Genomic DNA, 18,239 nt, shown 5'->3' on the forward strand with positions numbered 1-18,239 from the left:
ACACTGTGGGCCTCAGAAACTGCATGACACTACATGTGCCACATAAACTGTTCTTATTATTGTACTGTTTTAATCATGTTCACTTGTAGCAGTATTATTTCTATTATATATATTTAGATTTTTTGTCTTGCCCTCTAATCGTTTTTTTAAATATTAAAACCTAACATATTTGCAGGAAAAACACATGAATGTACATATTGTGCACAGTCAATAAGCTAAATTCTGATTTTGTTACGATAATAACTACATATTACAATTCAGGTACAACACGTCTCACACAGAAAGCAGTCTGTAGAGGGAAAAACAAAAAAAGGGATTAATGTAGGATTCATCTCCAGTTTCTTTTTTCTTGTAGTTACCTTTTGAAACACAGATCCAGCTCCACACTAACACCCACCTTAACCACCTTAGACAGAGAAAACAAAGAAACCCAGGAGTAGGCAGAATCAACCCATGCTTTTATTTAATCCATTGCATATAAAAACTTTTTTTAATGTTTTTATTCATTTTTTACATAAAGTTGTATGATCTACAGTGCTATCCAATAGACTGCAATTAACAAGGAATCCATTAAAATAACATCTTAATTGTCCTGTGAAACGTCCAGACAAGTTGGCATTCTAAAGACATAACCCAAAAAATAATTGTCCTGAAGACCTTTTTTTTTAAGTTTACAGTTTGTGTTTTCCTTTCATACCATAAAAAAATAGAACACATAATGAGAAAAGAACCCACTATTTCCATTGGTCCAGGGCTGTTTAGAATCTACAGTATGCGTGTCAAAATAAGAGTCCCTCTTTCAGGACAATGATGCACCCCCCCCACCCCCCACCCCCCAATCCCTCCCATCCCTAAAACCCTCCTCCTGTCCAGGCAGAAAGATGTTAGTGGTTTTGGATATTGCAAGTAATGTGAGTGGAAGTGTGGGCCGAGCATAGATAAGCAACACACTGTCAGTGTTTCAGCCATAATTAATGCAGCAGTGGCTGAACATGCAGGTGTGTCTCAAAGCTTCTGTGCTTTGTAGGGCCGTAGTCGAGCACCAACTACACACTACTATTGCGCCCCATCCAGTGTTTGTAGCTGCAGTGAAACCAGATGGATGATGCTGTAGTAACTCCACCAGGGGGCAGAGTTACTCCCACATCATTTTCAGGTTGAGTGTCATGTTGTAGCGGCAGAGCGTAAAGAAAGTGTGAGTTGTTCAGACCAGCTCTACAGCAAATACAACTACTGGACATCCGGCTATAGGCCACACATCACTCATGTAGTAAATCTTTTACTTGTGGTTGACCTGAATCTCTTCAAACCTCGCAGTGACAACATTGTATCTACCCACTGCCATATTTGTAATAGAGCAAACTGTGTTTGGCTGTAAGAGTGAAAAGGCAACATCTTTTTTTTTTTTTTTTTTTTGGATTCTCAACAAGAGATCAGGCCAACCAAAGCCAACAGATTCACTAATGCAGCAAAAGAGAACTAGATAATAATAATAATAATAATAACACTAAGGCTAAAGTAAATTAAGTGTTGAATTTAAGGCACAGCCCATGGGCCAAGGAACAGTTTCTCTTTAAAAAACAATTTGGCTTTCCCCCTCTCTCTTTGCTGAGCTAGTTCTCAGTTAAGCAAGATGTCGATGGATCTTATTTTCTTCTTCTTCTTCTTCTCGTTTTACACTGAAGCTCATGTGTAATAAACATTCTCTCAACAAGAGGTACATAATACAGCCACGCCATCACCAAAAGGGATGATAAGAATCAACCATTTACAGCAAACTGCATTATGATAGTAATAACATTAATAATTATATATTATTTACAGCACAATAAATATGTTTGTAAACAGCGATAAAACCAGAAATATTTTTTTTATTGCAGGTAAGGGCATTGGGTGAGGATGAAAAAAAAACGTAAATCTTGGCACAAAATAAAAGATTAAATAAAAATAATCAAAACAAGCACTCTTTAGAAAAGCGGTGTGCAGTATTTCAAGTGTTTTTTTTTCCTTTTTGAATATTTGTTTATGTACACAGGGGGAAATAAAAGTATAGGTATTATAACTGGCAAGCCTGTATTGTGTTCTATGCTACAGTGAAATATTTACTGTACCACCATTATATTGCAGAAAAATGACTCAACAAATAGAAAAATATAACAAATAAATAGTAGCATCAGGTGAAAAAGTGAAAAGTGACGGACAAACAGAGAGACTCTTGGCCGATGCGTAGGGCGAACGATGTTCAAGCCTGCGTGAGTGAGTGTTTTGGCGAGTTTTTATAAAAGTAAAGTGATGATATATCAGTGCATTAGAGTATCTATTTCTTAATTGATGACTATGCAACAGAGCTGATTGTCTTTATAGGAAACAAAGACAGTAACTGTAATCAATGTGGCGATGGCAAGTCAAACAGAGGCTGAACACAAGCAGGTAAAGAAGAATAAAAGAATAAAAGCTTTTTATAACAGGGTGAAATAACCTATAAAATCACCCTAATCGTTTTTAACACCGTTTCTATTTTCTGTATACTCGGAGCACTAATCAAGCTTCTAAAAAAGGTGCTTTTTGTATCAACTACAAAGCATTGCATTGTCTTAGGATGTGTTCAAAAGAACTGCAGGCAACAATAATCAAATTTAAAGGCTTCACCCACATCATATATGATTCCAGTGAGAGGGAAACATCCTGCTTCCTTCTCAGTGAAAGCTCCTACTCAAAAATAAGAGTTAATATGAATAACTTTCACCTCACAGGAGTAACCAAAATATGAGTATAGTGGCATGGGAACAGGAGTATAATAAATGCTATTGGAGCAAGTGCAAACAGCTCAGAACACTCCTACTGTAATGCAGCTGTAAAGATACCACCCATCAAAACACTGAATTTCCAAGAAAAAAAAAGTTCTCTCATCTTCTCTACCAAAGGAAAGCCTAGGATTGCAAAAGTAAATTCTAGAAAATATCTGAATCTTACATACAGTACGATACAAAAATGAAAGAGGTCTTGGACAGCGTCATGGCTGTTTAGATTTGTGTCAGTCAGGGTTTTCAAGGAAGACTTCCACATCAGAAATGTGTCTGAAAAGCTCCCCAGTGTGCTGCAGCTTTCATCTCTGTGCCGTCCCTTCAGTGTTTTTCTGAGGAACGTGCCTCCTAATTTGTAGTTGAGGAGGATATGAGCTAACGAAAGAGGAGATTCTCCTTGAACCTAACTGTCTCTGGGCACTTCATAAAAACACAGAAACACCGCCAAACTTTCAGGCAAGGCTGAGACGAAGCGGAAAAAAGGGAGAGGGAGATGTGGTATTACACATGAGCAGACTGTGAACTGCTCGTCCACGTCCTAAACTTAAGCTCGTATAGGGGAGGTGTAATAGAAGTAAAATAAACACACACCACTTCAGTACAAATGGGAATGGAAAGGAGTTTTTCCTGAGTGCAAAAAAACTTGTAGTAGTACCAGTGGGCGTGTCTGAACAAAGCTGACGGGAGGAGTGGCCAAGGTGGAGAGCAGCGCACGCTTTGGAACACAGATGTATAAAAAACACAGACAGATTTCACAAAACCCAAAAAATATTCTATAAATAATCATCTGTCATTACTAAGAAGAACAGTTAATCAGGTGCTGTCCATAAACTGCTATGTGTCGGGGGATTTCTCCTCCTCCTCCTGCTCCTCCGCTGCCTCCTCCACTACCTCTTCTTCTACAACACACGGCTGTGAGAAGGGCGTCTCCCCCTCTTCTACTACCTCCTCTTCCTCTTCGTCCTCCCCCACCTGTTCATCCAGAGGAATCTCTGTTGATTCAGAGTCCTGCGTACAGAGTGTTTTAGAGTCAGTACAGCTGTTTTCCTCCTCCTCTTCCTCCTCCTCCTCCTCCTCTGGCTGGCTGCCGCTGTCTTTCTCGGTGTCCGACTCCCCGTCCTCCTCCAAGGTGAGCTCAAATTGAAACTTGTCCCCTCCTGGGGGTCGAGTGCCATCTTCAGGCTCGTCCAACGCGGGGGAAGGACTTTGGGGAATGGTGCTTTGGTACCACTCTCTGTTGTCTTCCAGCGTGTCCAGGATGTCCTGGGCATCTGGGTGGACCAGGTCGGCCCACGTCTCCCACAGAGGGTGAACGATATAGTCTATGAATCCAACCTAGATGATACAAAGACAAGACTTTTAGTGTGTGTGCCTATGCACAATTTGTATGCTCATGTACCTTTATCAGCCTGTTTGTGTTACCTGACTCTTTTCTACTGAGGCATTATGTTTGTCACACATCGGACTGATCTCCATCCCCCTCTCCCTTTCTCGGTCACCCTGACTGAAGAATTCCTCCATGATGCGGTCCGTCCACTGCCGGTACAGCTGCAGAGGCTTTGTGGGGTTGCTCAGGTCTGCACAGTGGACCATGTTCTGGAGGACCTAAATAAGAAATATAAACGTCTGAAACCACCTCTATGTCTCCAGAGAGGAAGCAAATTATGCTATCATCACAGACAAATGGTGGGTTCCTGTGCATTCTTACCTGTATCCTGTCAGAGTAATTGTCCAACAGCAGCACACCAGAGCTGGTCACCTTCTTGGTTTCAACCATTGTTTTCAGATCCGCCAATAGATTCATGTGCTTGGACATGTCTGTTGCTAGCACCTTGTGGGGAAAAAACAGTGATTAAAATGTATGTATGCAGAAGCTTCCATCAGGTGTCAACTGTTTCACTTACGATGTCAATAACCATCTTTCGCAGTGATTGTCTTTGTTTTTTGGTCAGGTTTTGGAAGATGTCACAGTTCTCCTCTTGTAGGAGCTTAAAACCAACTGCTAGATGATGGTTCTCCAACACCGAAGAGTCGTTGTACATCAGCGCTAGCTCTGAATCTGCACGGAAGAAATGATCGATTATTTTAGTCCAAAAACGCCATCTGAAAACACACTGATGCAGCAATATAAGCTGGTAATTAGAGCTACACTTTCCTCTGATTATCACGTACATGTATAATACATTCCCTGCTCAGTGAGCAGCAGAAGAAAGCACCCGCAAGTTTTCCCTCTGAGAGATTTCCCACTCTGGGTCATCCGAAGGTCCTCTAGCTGTATTTAGATTTTCCATTAGGATGCATTAGTCTTGGCCACAGTGGAACAGAGCAGCAGAAAGGAGAGCGGGGATCCTGTTCTGTTGTTCTTTGGCTGACAGGAAATCAGTCTGCTGGTGGCTCCTAACTAGGATGACTCACACTGCCTTTACTGCAGGGATTCCCCATTTGGGCTTAGGAGAGGCACTACACATTTTGTGTGTTAAGCATAGGAGACTGCACATGGGTCTTTTCTCCTCTGATAAATGGAATTAGTAATACTCTTATGCAGCAGTCACATTTGTGATGGTCCGTTTGAAAGATACCCTGTGGATGTAAACTCCATTTGTTTGTGTTTTTCTGAACTGACAAATTAGGGTGCTGATTGTGGCACCTCCAGCAACGAGCTGGATAGTGCTTATAGTGCCATAACAAAGGTTTAGTCTCCAGCTCGAGGACACAGTTCCTAACACAACACTTTAAAGCCTGGTTAAAAGCTCAGTTCACACACCACTTCTTGCTTGTTGGTAAATGCAGACTGGCCTTTATGTCTTTTCAGATCTATGCCTCTACTTGATAATGAATATGACTGGAACACTATCAGCAGCAGGATTTGCCATTTAATAAAAGAATTATTCTGGATTTATTGGTGTATTATAATTTTGATATTTCCTACCACTACTGCCCCACTTGGCTGACTCAATAACAGGATTTGTATAATGTGAGTGCAAAATAAAAGTTCTGCAATGTGCCCAATTACATCTCAGTTTTCCTTTAGTGTTTAAACTCTGACGACAATATTGATCACCTCTTCTGCCTTGAAATCACATGTCAATGCCATCGCAGAAAATGAGTGAAAAAAGCTAAGGATACACACATACACATGTAGCAACCAGAGCATTTAAACTGCCTGCCTAGTGCCTGAGTAACAACCAATCTATTCTATTGATAAATGCCATTATAACCTCATTATGTTAGCTGTTTTAATGTTGTAGCTGATATGATACAGCACACATAGAAATGAGTTCATGAAACATGTGAGAAAAATGTATTGCAATGGGAAAAATCTGTGTTTTGTGTGTGTGCTACAGTGTGCCTGTTCCCACCTGGGTATCAGACTGTGAGTGTGAGTGCTTGTGTTCGTGAACATGCACTAATAATGACACTGCTGAGGCACTGACATAGCTGCTAAGACAGTGCCGTATTTAGACTCACTGGTGTTGATGAGGAACTGGTTCGAGACTCCAGGATGGTCTACGTCGTGAATTGCACTAGCAAAGATGGCAGCGAGGATCTCGAGGTCTGTGAACACAGCCTGGAAGAAAGAAGTAAGGAAGGGAGGGAGGGAGAGAGGGCAGTGATGAGGAAATCAACTCGCTGGACAAAAATATCCTTCCAAGTAAGAGCCATTGATTGGACTTTGAGCAAGAGTTTGATTGAAGCTGATTGTGGAAGCATGGGCTGCGTGTCCGTGCATGTGTTGAAAGTGCGGCCATTTGCTCAACGTGTGTTAATGCATATGCGCCTTACCTCAAGAGCAGGGGTGGATAGCAGCACATGGGTTGACTGGGTGACGTCAGCAGCATGGATGTTGTTATGGTAGGCCACATCGGCATGATAATGGTCTTCTAAGGTCATTAGGTATGTTATAAAGGTGTCAAGTGGAATTTTAAAAGTTTTTAACAAGTCTCTCTCCTGTGAAGAAGTTATAAATACAGAAGTTAATTTTGAGATTAAACAAGCTTTCATTTTTCTACAAAATGTTCACAGTATATACCTGGAATATCGTGTACATCATGACTGTCAGTGGCCGATTCCCAGAGAATTCTGAGATTTTAAAAACATTAAGGCCCCATTTATTCACATGCTCCAACTCCTGAAAAAAGCAGACACATATCCTTCATTATGACCGCAGCCTCTACAACAAGGTGTGCACCGTATTTATGTTAATATGTAACCTTGGCGAGTTCATCCTCAGTCTCGGTTTTGACCCCGAATCGAGGGATATTAGAGTTTGTGAGACTGGAGGAGTGTTGCAGCTTTTTCACTCCGCTGATCTGAGACATGGGCTTGTTCTTCTTCTCTTTCTCCTTCTGCGTCTGAGGGGATGGCATCTCCACTTCATGTTGCTTATCTGTACAGAAACACAGTGGATTGTGAAGGCAGTGCTGAGGCAGGATGGGAGATTTTTTACTTGTTCTTTCTCTGTCATCACTCACCCAGGAAGGTACTGGAGATGAACTCAGACACCTGGTTCCCAGAGCGGCTCATCTCTGATAGGTGAGTCAGCTCCCTGTTCAACATCCTCTTGAACTGTAAGTGGAACACACAGGCATAGATGATGGGTCTGACAATTACTTGTTTTTACAGCTGGTACTCACAGGAATGATTGTTTTTATTTTTGATGCTGAACGTTTGAGGTCACTAACCCCTCATGTAAGCTGCAGCCATTTACACATATTCCTTTCTGTATTATTTCCAGTAACAAAAGCTGTTCCCGAGAATGTCACCTTGAGTAACACATGTACACACACACACACACACACACAGGGTCAAAGGGCTCTGCTGCAGACGTAAGTAATTGGTAACCCAGTTTCCTAGTTTCTTTCAATTTCTGCCACCCTGCCTCTTTCTCTCCACTCCTCTGCTCCTCTTCCTCACTGCCTCTCCCTCCCTCACTCACTCTTCCCTCTCTTGTGTCTAATTGAAGTGGCAGACCCATATTTAGCTCCAGCTTTTGATTTGACCACCAAACTGATTGATGCAGAAGAGAATGTTTGAAATCTGGGATTTTCCAAAGAGGTTGCGAGGTAACAATTGACTGCACAACAGATACCACTTATACAACAGAGCTGCATTATCTGATGACATAAACACATTACAAGGATATTATTTAATTACGCAAGTCAGTATTGATCACTGCAAAGTGCTCACTGCACAATAGTGTAAAGCATCCTATGAACAACAAGAAGAACATGAAGAACAAACACAGAGACATTTAATGGTTTTTTACACAAGAGGCAATGAACTATTTGTATTGTGCCTTTACCAGCCAGAACATTAGGAGAAAACAAATAAAACTAATAATTGAAAAATATGTTAGTAACCTAAGAAAATAAATCTTACTTCAAAAATACAGAGCAGACCAACCAAGAGCAATGTTGACCTACATAAAGGTGATTTAGTGTTTAGCGTTTTATTCCATCCAAAGTGAAAAAGGCCCTTAAAATCTAATATCACCAACAATTTCTGCTTTTACATCACTTTGTTTTGCACATCAGATCCACCAGAAGACCTTTCCAAATGAAAGCATAGGCACCACCACAAGCCAAAATGGATAATGGACCCAGAAATGTCACATCTACAGTATTAGGCATTGTTCAATGGCCGACATGTTGGGGAGGAGCTCTATAAAGTATGTGTTTTCGTACATCTCAGGGAGTCAAGTCAAGTCGGACTCAGGGATAAACCTGACTCACAAACTCCACTAGAAACCAAGTTTAGCGATCATATTAAACTAGGTGTGTGTGTTTAATTAAGATACACTTACATGAGGATACATCCTACCTTTATATATCCCCAGGATACAGAGCGCAGATAGTTTGCTTCAGGCATTTTGACAGACAAAATAGTTCCAGAAAGAGAAAGGTTTATATCCCAGTTTATAGGGGTTGAGAGCTCTAGACAGCTAGGATGACAAAATAACGGTCCTTGAAAAGACCTTAACCTGAGGAGCCTTCAGAGCTCGGTTCCGAGTGAATCAGCTGTACAGAGTCCATAAATGAGGCATCATGTCCTTTGAATATCCACAAAACCCAGAAAGCAGAAAAAAGCAGCAGATTCTGAAAGAGGAGTGTCCTGAATGCGGCTCCCCAAAGATCCGATGAGAGCATATTGTGACCACACACTGACATATGCGCGCACACACACACAAACATACAGTCAGACACAGGGACACACTGCTGAGGCTGTGAATAATTGATGATGGAGCGGATGCTTGGTATATGCCAAAGCACCAGGACAGCAAAATATTTCTATCAACAGCTCCCAAGCAGGTCTAAAACAGGTCTGGCTGCCTGACTGCCTGCCTGCTTCTGTGTGTGTGTCACAAGCTCCCATGTGAAGAGTACAGGCTGCTTCTCTAGCAGTGTCACACAACGGCAGCAAATCAGGGCCCAGATATGAAAGAAGTGTGTGCTCATCATCGCCTCTGATTGGCTTGGATTGGAACAGGCTTGAGACTACCTGCTGTGTGATTGGTTGGAACTGATGTCAGTGGAAAAATCTACCCCTTTCCTTTCCTTTAATTCCTGCAGTGCAGCGGGATGTGATCAGGTGTGTGTGTGTGTGTGTGTGTGTGTACAAGACGCATTCATATTAAATGCAACAGTATGTGTTGACTGTCCTAACCTTCTGTCCAACACGATGTACAAGTACAGCTTACCTCATCCTGCATGATACAATATTGAAAAACTGATCTCACCTTCCACCCCAGTATTCATGGGAGGTGAGTCACTGATAAGATGATGTAAACACATGAAAAACACACAAAAAAGAAAGAATGAGCGTCACAGTTATGCGAAGTGGGACTGAAACTGAAAGCGCTGCGTCCACACAGGCTGTGTGGGTCACTGAGCTCAAGAGGTTTGCCGCTTTAGTTGAAAGGGACGGATCAAACCTTATTGTGATAATAGTTTTTATTTTTTAATCAATAAACAGCATGAGATGTTCACTTATAAACAAAATGAAAAATAATACTTTATTTCATTAACTCAGCTGCCATTTTGCTTATTTAAACGTCACAGTGGTATCAGGAGACTAGAGATCCAGAGTCAGACCAACTAACCACCCAAACACAAGTCAGATCAGATGACCACTAATGACAAGGAAAGAAATTAATTAAAATCATGATAATGGGTCATAAAATAATTCAGCTTATAAATTGTCTATGGTTAAATAATGGTGAGATTGCTCATGTAATTGCATGTATGGATGGATACTGAACAGTAACACAATGATTACACATACTTAATGCGATTGAGATACATCTCAGTTCTAAATAGTAAAAAACAAAACTTTTTTATGGTGTGTAAATAATAACTTCCTAACCTGACGATGATGGTAAGCTGTCCCTGGAAAGGCATTTCATATCTATCAACCAATCAAATCGCTTCTCACTGTTGTCACCATAGGTTTGTTAAACACCTAAAACAGTCAATAGTGGATGCTGATTGGTCTACATCACTGTGGACTGGCTATGTGATAGCATCTTTAGCAGTCTGACACCATTTCAATTAGATAAATGTTGAGAATGTATGGATTCAATCCGGCTGCAGCTTTTCTGTGGAGTATGCATCTTCTCAGTGAGCCTCCCATAGGCACATAACACACACGTTAGGTTAACTCGTGACTCTAACTTGGCCGTGTGGTGAGCTGTGACTGGGAGTGCTAATGGTTGTCTGTCCCCCCTTCTGGTCCCAATGAATCCCAGCCAGTACAGGCTCCAGAAGTGTCATAGATACTATTGTTAGATAATGATCACAAAAGGAACCTTGCTGAAAGATATGATGAGCAAATGTAACTTTTGGAATATTAAGTCTTGATGCCACAAAGCCTCTACCAGTCTATCTATGTCCCTCTGTCCCTCTGTGTTTCTTTCCTTCCTGTGTGTGCATGAACATACATGTATGCCTGCATATGTTGGGTCTGTGTGACGGTCCAGCAGTTACATGGATTGAAAAGGGACCAAACCTGTCTCTGCTTATTTTACACCCGAACTCTGCAGCCAGCCTGGTACTGTGAGTAATTTACAGCTACGCTGGAGCAGATGAGACCACTCTTTGATTGACTCAGAGCCAAGCAGGCTGGCACAAGCCTGACACACTCACAAAGACACACACACACAATTTACTCCCTGCTAGAGCATATACACAAATATAACGCCCATTCTCTCCACACAAACTCCCCCTCACTGTCACGTAAATACACACACACAAGTTGATGGTTTAGCTAAGAGGTGTGAACACAAACTACTGGGTAAAAATTGGAAATGTCACACCAAGCTTAGGTGTGACTTGTGTGTAATTTGTTCCTCAGCGGAGTGACCAAAAATATCCATTCCCTGCTGTATATAGCCCACAACACCTCCAGATCTCTTGCATTTGTTTCCTTTCTCACAGTCCACATTTTTTTCTGGCAGCAGACGCCCCCACTCTGCAGAACACACAGAGAGCAGGAACACTCTAATTGTGGCTACTGTTGAATGAGTGTAGTGCCGACTGTGAGAAATAAGTCTGCTGCCCATTCATGCGCAAGATGTTGAGAAGGAATTCTATTTATGTAGGGAGGCTATAAATAGATAAACAGTATTGGTAATGGGTAAAACATCAATACATGTTGATGAAGATTCTCGGTCATCTGGGTCATTTTCATTCAGAAGGTTGAAGCGAGGCAACTGGACTCGTAGAGTTTCCTTGAATCGTCTTCAAGAAAACTCTACGAGGCCGAGAGACAGAGAAAGAGGACTCTAGCCTAATGCCGAACTGGGAGACTGCATGTGGATGAAGAGTGAAGGTGTCTCACTCTGGTTATGGGTATGCTGAAAATTTAATTTAACTACACATTGTCAATGTTAACTTCAATATGTTTTCTTTGATTATTTCAGCACCTCAAACTGAGTGGGAGACGCCTGCTAAAAAAAGCCTATTGGCAGAATCATTTTCATAATGTGTTGTTTTTAGGAAAGTGGGGAAAAAAGATCAAAAATGTAATTCAATTTTCTTTTAAAAAAATCTGCAATTTTATTTTTAAGCCATATCGCCCAGCCCTAATAGAAAATAATAATAAGATAAGGTTGTAAACCAGCAACTAGTTCATAGTGAAGATTGACCGTGACTTGCATGTGTGTGAGACTGATGACCAAATGCCAAGACCTTTGAGGACACAGCATTACAGTACTGTAAGAGATACAGTCAAACTAAAAAGCACAAACATGAGGTCTGAAATGAGCTGTCTGACAGCTAATATTCCAAATTATATGTTGAGATGCTAAACCTCATTCAGAAAAAAGCGAGAGAGGATCTTCTCCCTTTGATAGTGAGGGACCTGTGTGTACCTGAAGAAGTGAAAGAAAAGGAAATGGAAAGGTATAGAAGTGATGACTCAACAGTGGATAGAGATTCTTCTATAAATGATTGCATGCTGTCACCACAAGGTCATAAGTGTGTCCTTAAGGATAGGTCAAATTAATCTACATTCAACAAATATTGGAAACAGTAGGGGAAGTGTGGCTATCAGGCCTAAGCAAAACAACAGGCTCGGTGCATTTTTGGTACTAAATATTTGCCCTGAATCAAACAGACAAATAAGTTGGGATGAATAGGTCCTTGGTAGTGAGTGTTGATGCCATCATATACTCTAACCCTGAGAACGAAAGATTCACCATAAGCAATGCACGCTGTTTGACCACATTTCAAATAAACTTGCAGAAAGACAAAATCACAATTTCCAGGCAAAACAATTCCTGCTCAATTATTGCAAAACACCACGTGAAACAAGAATCAGTCTTGCTAAAGAAAATCATGTCAAAGGGATTGAGAGCAACAATTTAACCTGTTACAAAAGCTAAAAGAATCCTTGAGAAGGCAAAGCCTTTGTTCTCCAAATCAGAACATGGTCACACCTCAGAGGCATGCTGATCAAACTTGACCAGCACACACTGTTCCTAAAGCAGAGCCAGAGGAAGAACAGCTGCTGTTTCCAGACACACTTTTTTCCACACAAAGAGCAGAGAAGCAACACAAGGAGCTCAAGAGACCTGTTTTAATTCTGAAGAATAAGGTTGTGCAGTATGTACAACACAGGTAGTGTACTTGCTAAACAACCACACGGCACACAGGTAGGACATCTTGTTTAACGTGCTGTTATGGCAGCCCCTGGTCTTATTAGAGTCCCTTATTAAAAAGCTGATATTCTTTGGTTACATGCCTCGTTTTAACAAAAAATAAAGTGATGAGATCATTACTGTGGGATGAAAAAGCAGAAGAAAGCGCAGCTCTTTCACACACACACAAAACAACAGGACTCACTAATGTGAGAGGTGATTTACACAGAAATGTCCCCAACAACTCATTGAAAGGAAACGAGCTGCAGATTCAGCAGTACTGGTAATATGATTCAATTTACTTCAAGGGAATTCCAAGTTATTGTTTCTTTTTGGTCTCAGACTTTTCTTCATTGATAAATTTACTGGATTATGTTGAGTGCTGATAAAAGAAAGTCTGCAGGCTACAGACACAAAGTAATGGCTATGTGTGGGAGATGTAGCGACTGTATTACCTGTGATGTATGAGTGTGTGTGTGTGTGTTGCTGGAGTAAGATAGCAGGGTGGTTGGGCCTGTGGCTGTTGCCATGACAACCAGAGATAGCTGTGGTACTGGTGAGCAATGGTGAGGAAAAGCATGTTACAGTTCCTTCTTCTTTCATTATTTCACTTTTAAATGAGGCAGATATGCAGGTCAGGCATGTGGTCGCAGTTACATCAAAGGTGAAGCTGTGTGTTCATGTTAATTCCTTTGTCCGTCTGCCTCTCCTGTTGGTCCTATCCCCCCTCCTCCCCACTCCTCCCTCTCGTGTGACATCACGGTGTGTGACATCACCAGAGCCCAGAGCTGATCAGCATTCAGAACGGCACAGCAGCCTTCCTCCACACTCACACACACACACACACAGGAGGCGACTGAGCATGCTCATACCACAACTCCCTGCCTGCATGACAATGCTATCACTAACATACATAGACAATACAACAAAAACAGTGCAATGTGTGGACAGGCGATGACCAAAACTCTAAAGACATAGAATTCTTTGAACTACCGTGCCCTGAACAGTGAAGGTAACACACAAACAAGGGCATGTTTGGTTAATTATGCTACACATGTGTCAATCAGCCCAATCAATGACAGATTATATACCGAATCTCTCATTACTGGTTAATTTTTTTTAAAGTCATACTGAATGTCAGCTTGACCCAGTGAGAAATAAACACTGTTTCAGTGCTGCTGAATGACCAAGCAGTGTGCACGCTTACTCAGGAACAACACAACAAAACACAGAGAAAAAGAGCAGAAATAACCTACACACATAAGAATGTTTCTTTGTATTTGATTTCTGAGATGGATGCACAGAAATGCAGGTGTTAATACTTTAAAATGGCCCATGTACAAGTAATTTATTTAATACAGAACTGCTTTGTGATCAATTGGTAGTCCAACATTTTAAAATGATTCTCCCTTAGAGAACAGCATGTAATGTGTCCTGTAATGTGCCATGTGACCAGCAGCACTGCACTACTCACTCATAAACCCAAAGTTCAACAGCACACAAACAAAAAAAACACCACAGTGAATCATGGGAAACAGCTTTTGTGTGTCTCAATAAACAACACAAACTGCACATGTCAAGTCTGAAAAACACTGCAAGGTGAATGCTTTAGTGTAAACTTTTACCTTGTTTGAAGCCATCTCGCTGACTGAGTGTCTTGTCTGCAGCGTCTCCAGCTGGTCCAGGCACCAGTCCAGCTCCTCCAGGGTCTCAGTGGCCAGTTTCTGGTAGGCCTCCTCTGCAGGAGCAAGACAGGAGGGCAAGGGATCAGTAAGGGCCCGCTTCAGAGGGCTAGTGGACGGTCCAGGCCCGGGGTCTCCCACCCCACAAACAGTTAAGCTGGGATACCCCGAGTAGACACATGGGTGACTCTTCATACTGGACAGGTGAGCCAGCTGTGAGGCCTGAAAGTAGGGCCTTCTTCTAGGTCCTGTATCCTCACCCACAGATGAGAAATCAGTTGTCGCAAAGGTCACTAATTCCTTTGGAGAAAAGAAACCTCCAGTGCAGTCCTACAGTTCAAATCTTGTGGGCTTGTGGGCGTTTTAAGAATAAGTCAGATACAATCCCTGGGAGTATGGTTGTAGGTGATGAATGACAAACACCCTCCCAGAGTCAGTTCTGTATGTCCAGATGTTTTGTTGAGGAAACCCCAGCAGAGAATACAGAGGTACCACACACAGCAAAAGCAGCAAAAACACACACCCTATACATCATACACAATGCACTCAGTGCAGAGCATCGACTCTATCATTCATAGCAGAAGTATAATTCCAGTCATGTAGCAAGATGAACAACAGTCTGCTTAGCAGGCCCATGTCTGCCATAGGAGGGATGGAGGGAAGACAGGGACCGTGGAGAAGAAGATCCAGTGAGAGGCTAAGAACCAGTTAAGATCCATGTCAATACTGTCCAACACGAAATGACCACTAGGCGATTCACAGCATCTTGTTAAGAAATACAAAGACATCTCTCACACACGGACGTGCACACACACACGGACAGACACACACACATACACACACACACACAAGCATACACTCACACAAGACGAAATGCTAACCATAACACATCATGATTTTGTCTCCTTAGTCTCTCTGCCAATAAAAACATCCATGGTATCCGGGAAGCAAAAGGGTATAATCCGGTGCTGGGTGTGTGTTGTGTGTCTATGTGTGTGATGGATAGTGTTTCCAAAAGATGCTGTGTGCATGGGGGGGTGGGCTGCTGTTGCTTCGGCGTCCCTGGTAGCCAAACGTGCTGCTCTCCCCAAGCTGTACCTAAAGCCTGAGAGGACTGCACTGTGGATGGGGAAGGGATGCTGAAAAAACATGGACTGGATTGATAGAAGAGAGGATCCAGAGCTGGGAGCTCCCTATACTGTGAACGTCCAAGCATGCTAATATGTGTTCAGCATACAAATACACCAAAACAGAGAGGTAAACAAATAGATAGCTGACAACACGGTGAAGACGGCCGAGCTTTTAGCGTCAAAGTATCCTTTTTCTCTTTCTTTTAATCTGAAACAGAAGACATGCCTCTCTCAAAGTCAGCCTATGTTAACAGAAAATGTCACCTTGTCAGAAGCCAATTAATATTGATGCCTTGACTAATTTGGGAGAGCACAGGCTTTTAATGCTATGTGATCTGGGACCTCTGTGTGTGTGGGGTGGGGTGGGGGGGGGGGCACTTTGGCTGTAATTTGGTTACAGTCAGAGAAAACGGCTGCAGATTAAAACACACAAGAGCCTAATTTAATTGCATGATACCTTATCAGCTGGTAGAGAAGCTGTATTCATTTTGGTTTTAGCTGCAGTTTCAGCTTAAATAAGTTGGACATATAAATTATTTTTCAGCATCATGCAGGTCTGGCTTGTATACAAGCATGAGCACCTCTGCTTCATTGACTTTGACAAATCTCTCCCTCCCTTCTTCTATTTAGTCCTCTTCCTCTCCCACACTCCTCATTTCCTCCTCTGGTCATCCTTCCTCCTGCCTCTTTTGTCTCTTTCCCTCAGTCTCTCTCTCTCTCCCTGGTGTGGTGTCAGTGGCTGGGGTGCTACTCTTTCTGACAGCAACTGCACTGACGTCAATGACATTCTTCTCATGCTTAGTGCGACATCAGACACCGGCGCTCGGAGAGGCCACTCTGCTGCACAGACGCAGGGCTGCAGCCAAACTATGTACTGGAACAGCTTAGCACTGAAGTTGGACTGTGAGTGGGAGAGGATGAGAGGAAAGTGGGGAAGAGGAAGAGAAGACGCAAGAGAAGAGGAAGAGGAACAAATTATATCATTATAACCAGGCGGTTACTTTATCATGCCCAAACTCTGATGTTAAGTTGCAAAAACATGTTGCAGCGACAATCACATTTGAAACATTAAAATATTTATAATTAATTTGAGTGTGGTAATAGATTTGACTATTAGTTAATATAAAGCGCTGATGGCTTAAACTATTAATTAAAAAATGAATTAAATAAACTAATTTTCATATTTTGTAAAATGCTTTCAAATCAGAATTTATGGAACAACATCATAACCGACTTAGAATCATATTTAATAATAATATATATAATATCCTAAATGTTGGTATCCTAAATGTTAAAAGAATATCACCTCAGTTCATTCATTGAAAGAATGGGGCAGGAAGTGTTTCAGTATAAAGAGTCATCCATGGTTTCATCTAGACTGTGAGTCTCCCTATTTAACTGTAACCGCTGCAGTGATGGCAGATGACAGAAAATATATTAACAAGTGCCAGAAAGCTAAAAACAACACTTATTATCTATATTTAGTAGCATTTTCCACCTGATGCATTTACTGACTTAATATCAACTATTTATTTTCTATTGTCTTTCCCTGCAAGTGGCAGCCTCAGTAAGCCTTTGCATTACAAGTATCAGTCAATACTCTCTAATAATGATGCTCATGACTCACAGCTGTCACCAGTTTATGGCAGGGCCCATACTGGGCACCTTATGATTGTGTTCTATATATAGCACAATGTCACCAGGTCCTCATATACTGTATCAACAACTTATGTATCTGAAAGGTGACTGTTAGGAGGAGTGTCTGTAAAGACATCTCTCTAAATGTGAATATTATATAATTTATAGTGGAACATGTAGGGCCTCTCCTGCAAACACCAGCTAGGTTACAGCCATTGATACTGCTAAAAAAGCAAAGTGACTGTCAAGGGCAAGTCTATTCTAGCCATCTAATACTGCCCGTGTCATGTCCTCCTCACAACAAAACTCAAAGTAGGCCAGACACACTGTGCAGCAAAGGCTGCCTGCCTGAGAGGTAACAGCACCTTAGAATATCCAAGTCCAACATAACTGGACAGTATACTACAAGTGTATATATTTGACCTGTCCATTATGACAGAAGGGTGGAACTAAAATCTGGAGGTTTATTATTCACTATCAAAAAATGTTCTCATTTTATAGTATTTTATTTCTTTTTATTTTATCCATGCTGAATCTGTATCGCCTTTTCTAGCAAAAATGCTACTAGATGCTACTGAGAACTGCCTTTTTTCAGTGCATTTAGCCTTAGGTTAAGGGAACATAGTGCTCTTTCAACCACCATTGACTTGCAGTTCTATTTAGCAACAACCAGCAGCCTATAAATATGTATGAGGGGTGACAGATCATGGATTAAAGTAAGCTAATCTTTAACAGCATGCCGCTCTTACCCTCTCACAGCTAGTGAAAACAACTGTGCATCACAAAGAAGACCATTGACATGATCCATGACTTTATCCCGAAAGATCAATTAACACAGCAATACACAGAA

At 41.6% G+C, this 18,239-nt stretch overlaps 1 protein-coding gene across 3 annotated transcripts in view; it reads right to left on the bottom strand.

Moving 5' to 3' along the window:
* Positions 1-437: 437 nt before the first annotated feature.
* The window catches only part of pde4d (phosphodiesterase 4D, cAMP-specific), a 134,247-nt gene continuing 116,445 nt past the window's right edge, over positions 438-18,239 (bottom strand). For 2 of the 3 annotated variants that reach the window (XM_028413317.1, XM_028413318.1), the window contains exons 6-15: positions 14,565-14,677; positions 7,277-7,370; positions 7,016-7,191; positions 6,835-6,933; positions 6,588-6,752; positions 6,273-6,372; positions 4,709-4,863; positions 4,513-4,635; positions 4,227-4,409; positions 3,639-4,139 (exon numbers count right to left, since the gene is read on the bottom strand). In XM_028413317.1, coding sequence (XP_028269118.1) covers positions 3,639-4,139; positions 4,227-4,409; positions 4,513-4,635; positions 4,709-4,863; positions 6,273-6,372; positions 6,588-6,752; positions 6,835-6,933; positions 7,016-7,191; positions 7,277-7,370; positions 14,565-14,677 — 1,709 coding nt within the window. Of the gene's footprint in view, positions 4,140-4,226; positions 4,410-4,512; positions 4,636-4,708; positions 4,864-6,272; positions 6,373-6,587; positions 6,753-6,834; positions 6,934-7,015; positions 7,192-7,276; positions 7,371-14,564; positions 14,678-18,239 lie in introns of all 3 variants that reach the window. The other variant, XM_028413316.1, reaches the window with a different exon arrangement.

This window comes from Parambassis ranga, chromosome 9 (genome assembly GCF_900634625.1).
Source record: "Parambassis ranga chromosome 9, fParRan2.1, whole genome shotgun sequence".
NCBI lineage: Eukaryota > Metazoa > Chordata > Actinopteri > Ambassidae > Parambassis > Parambassis ranga.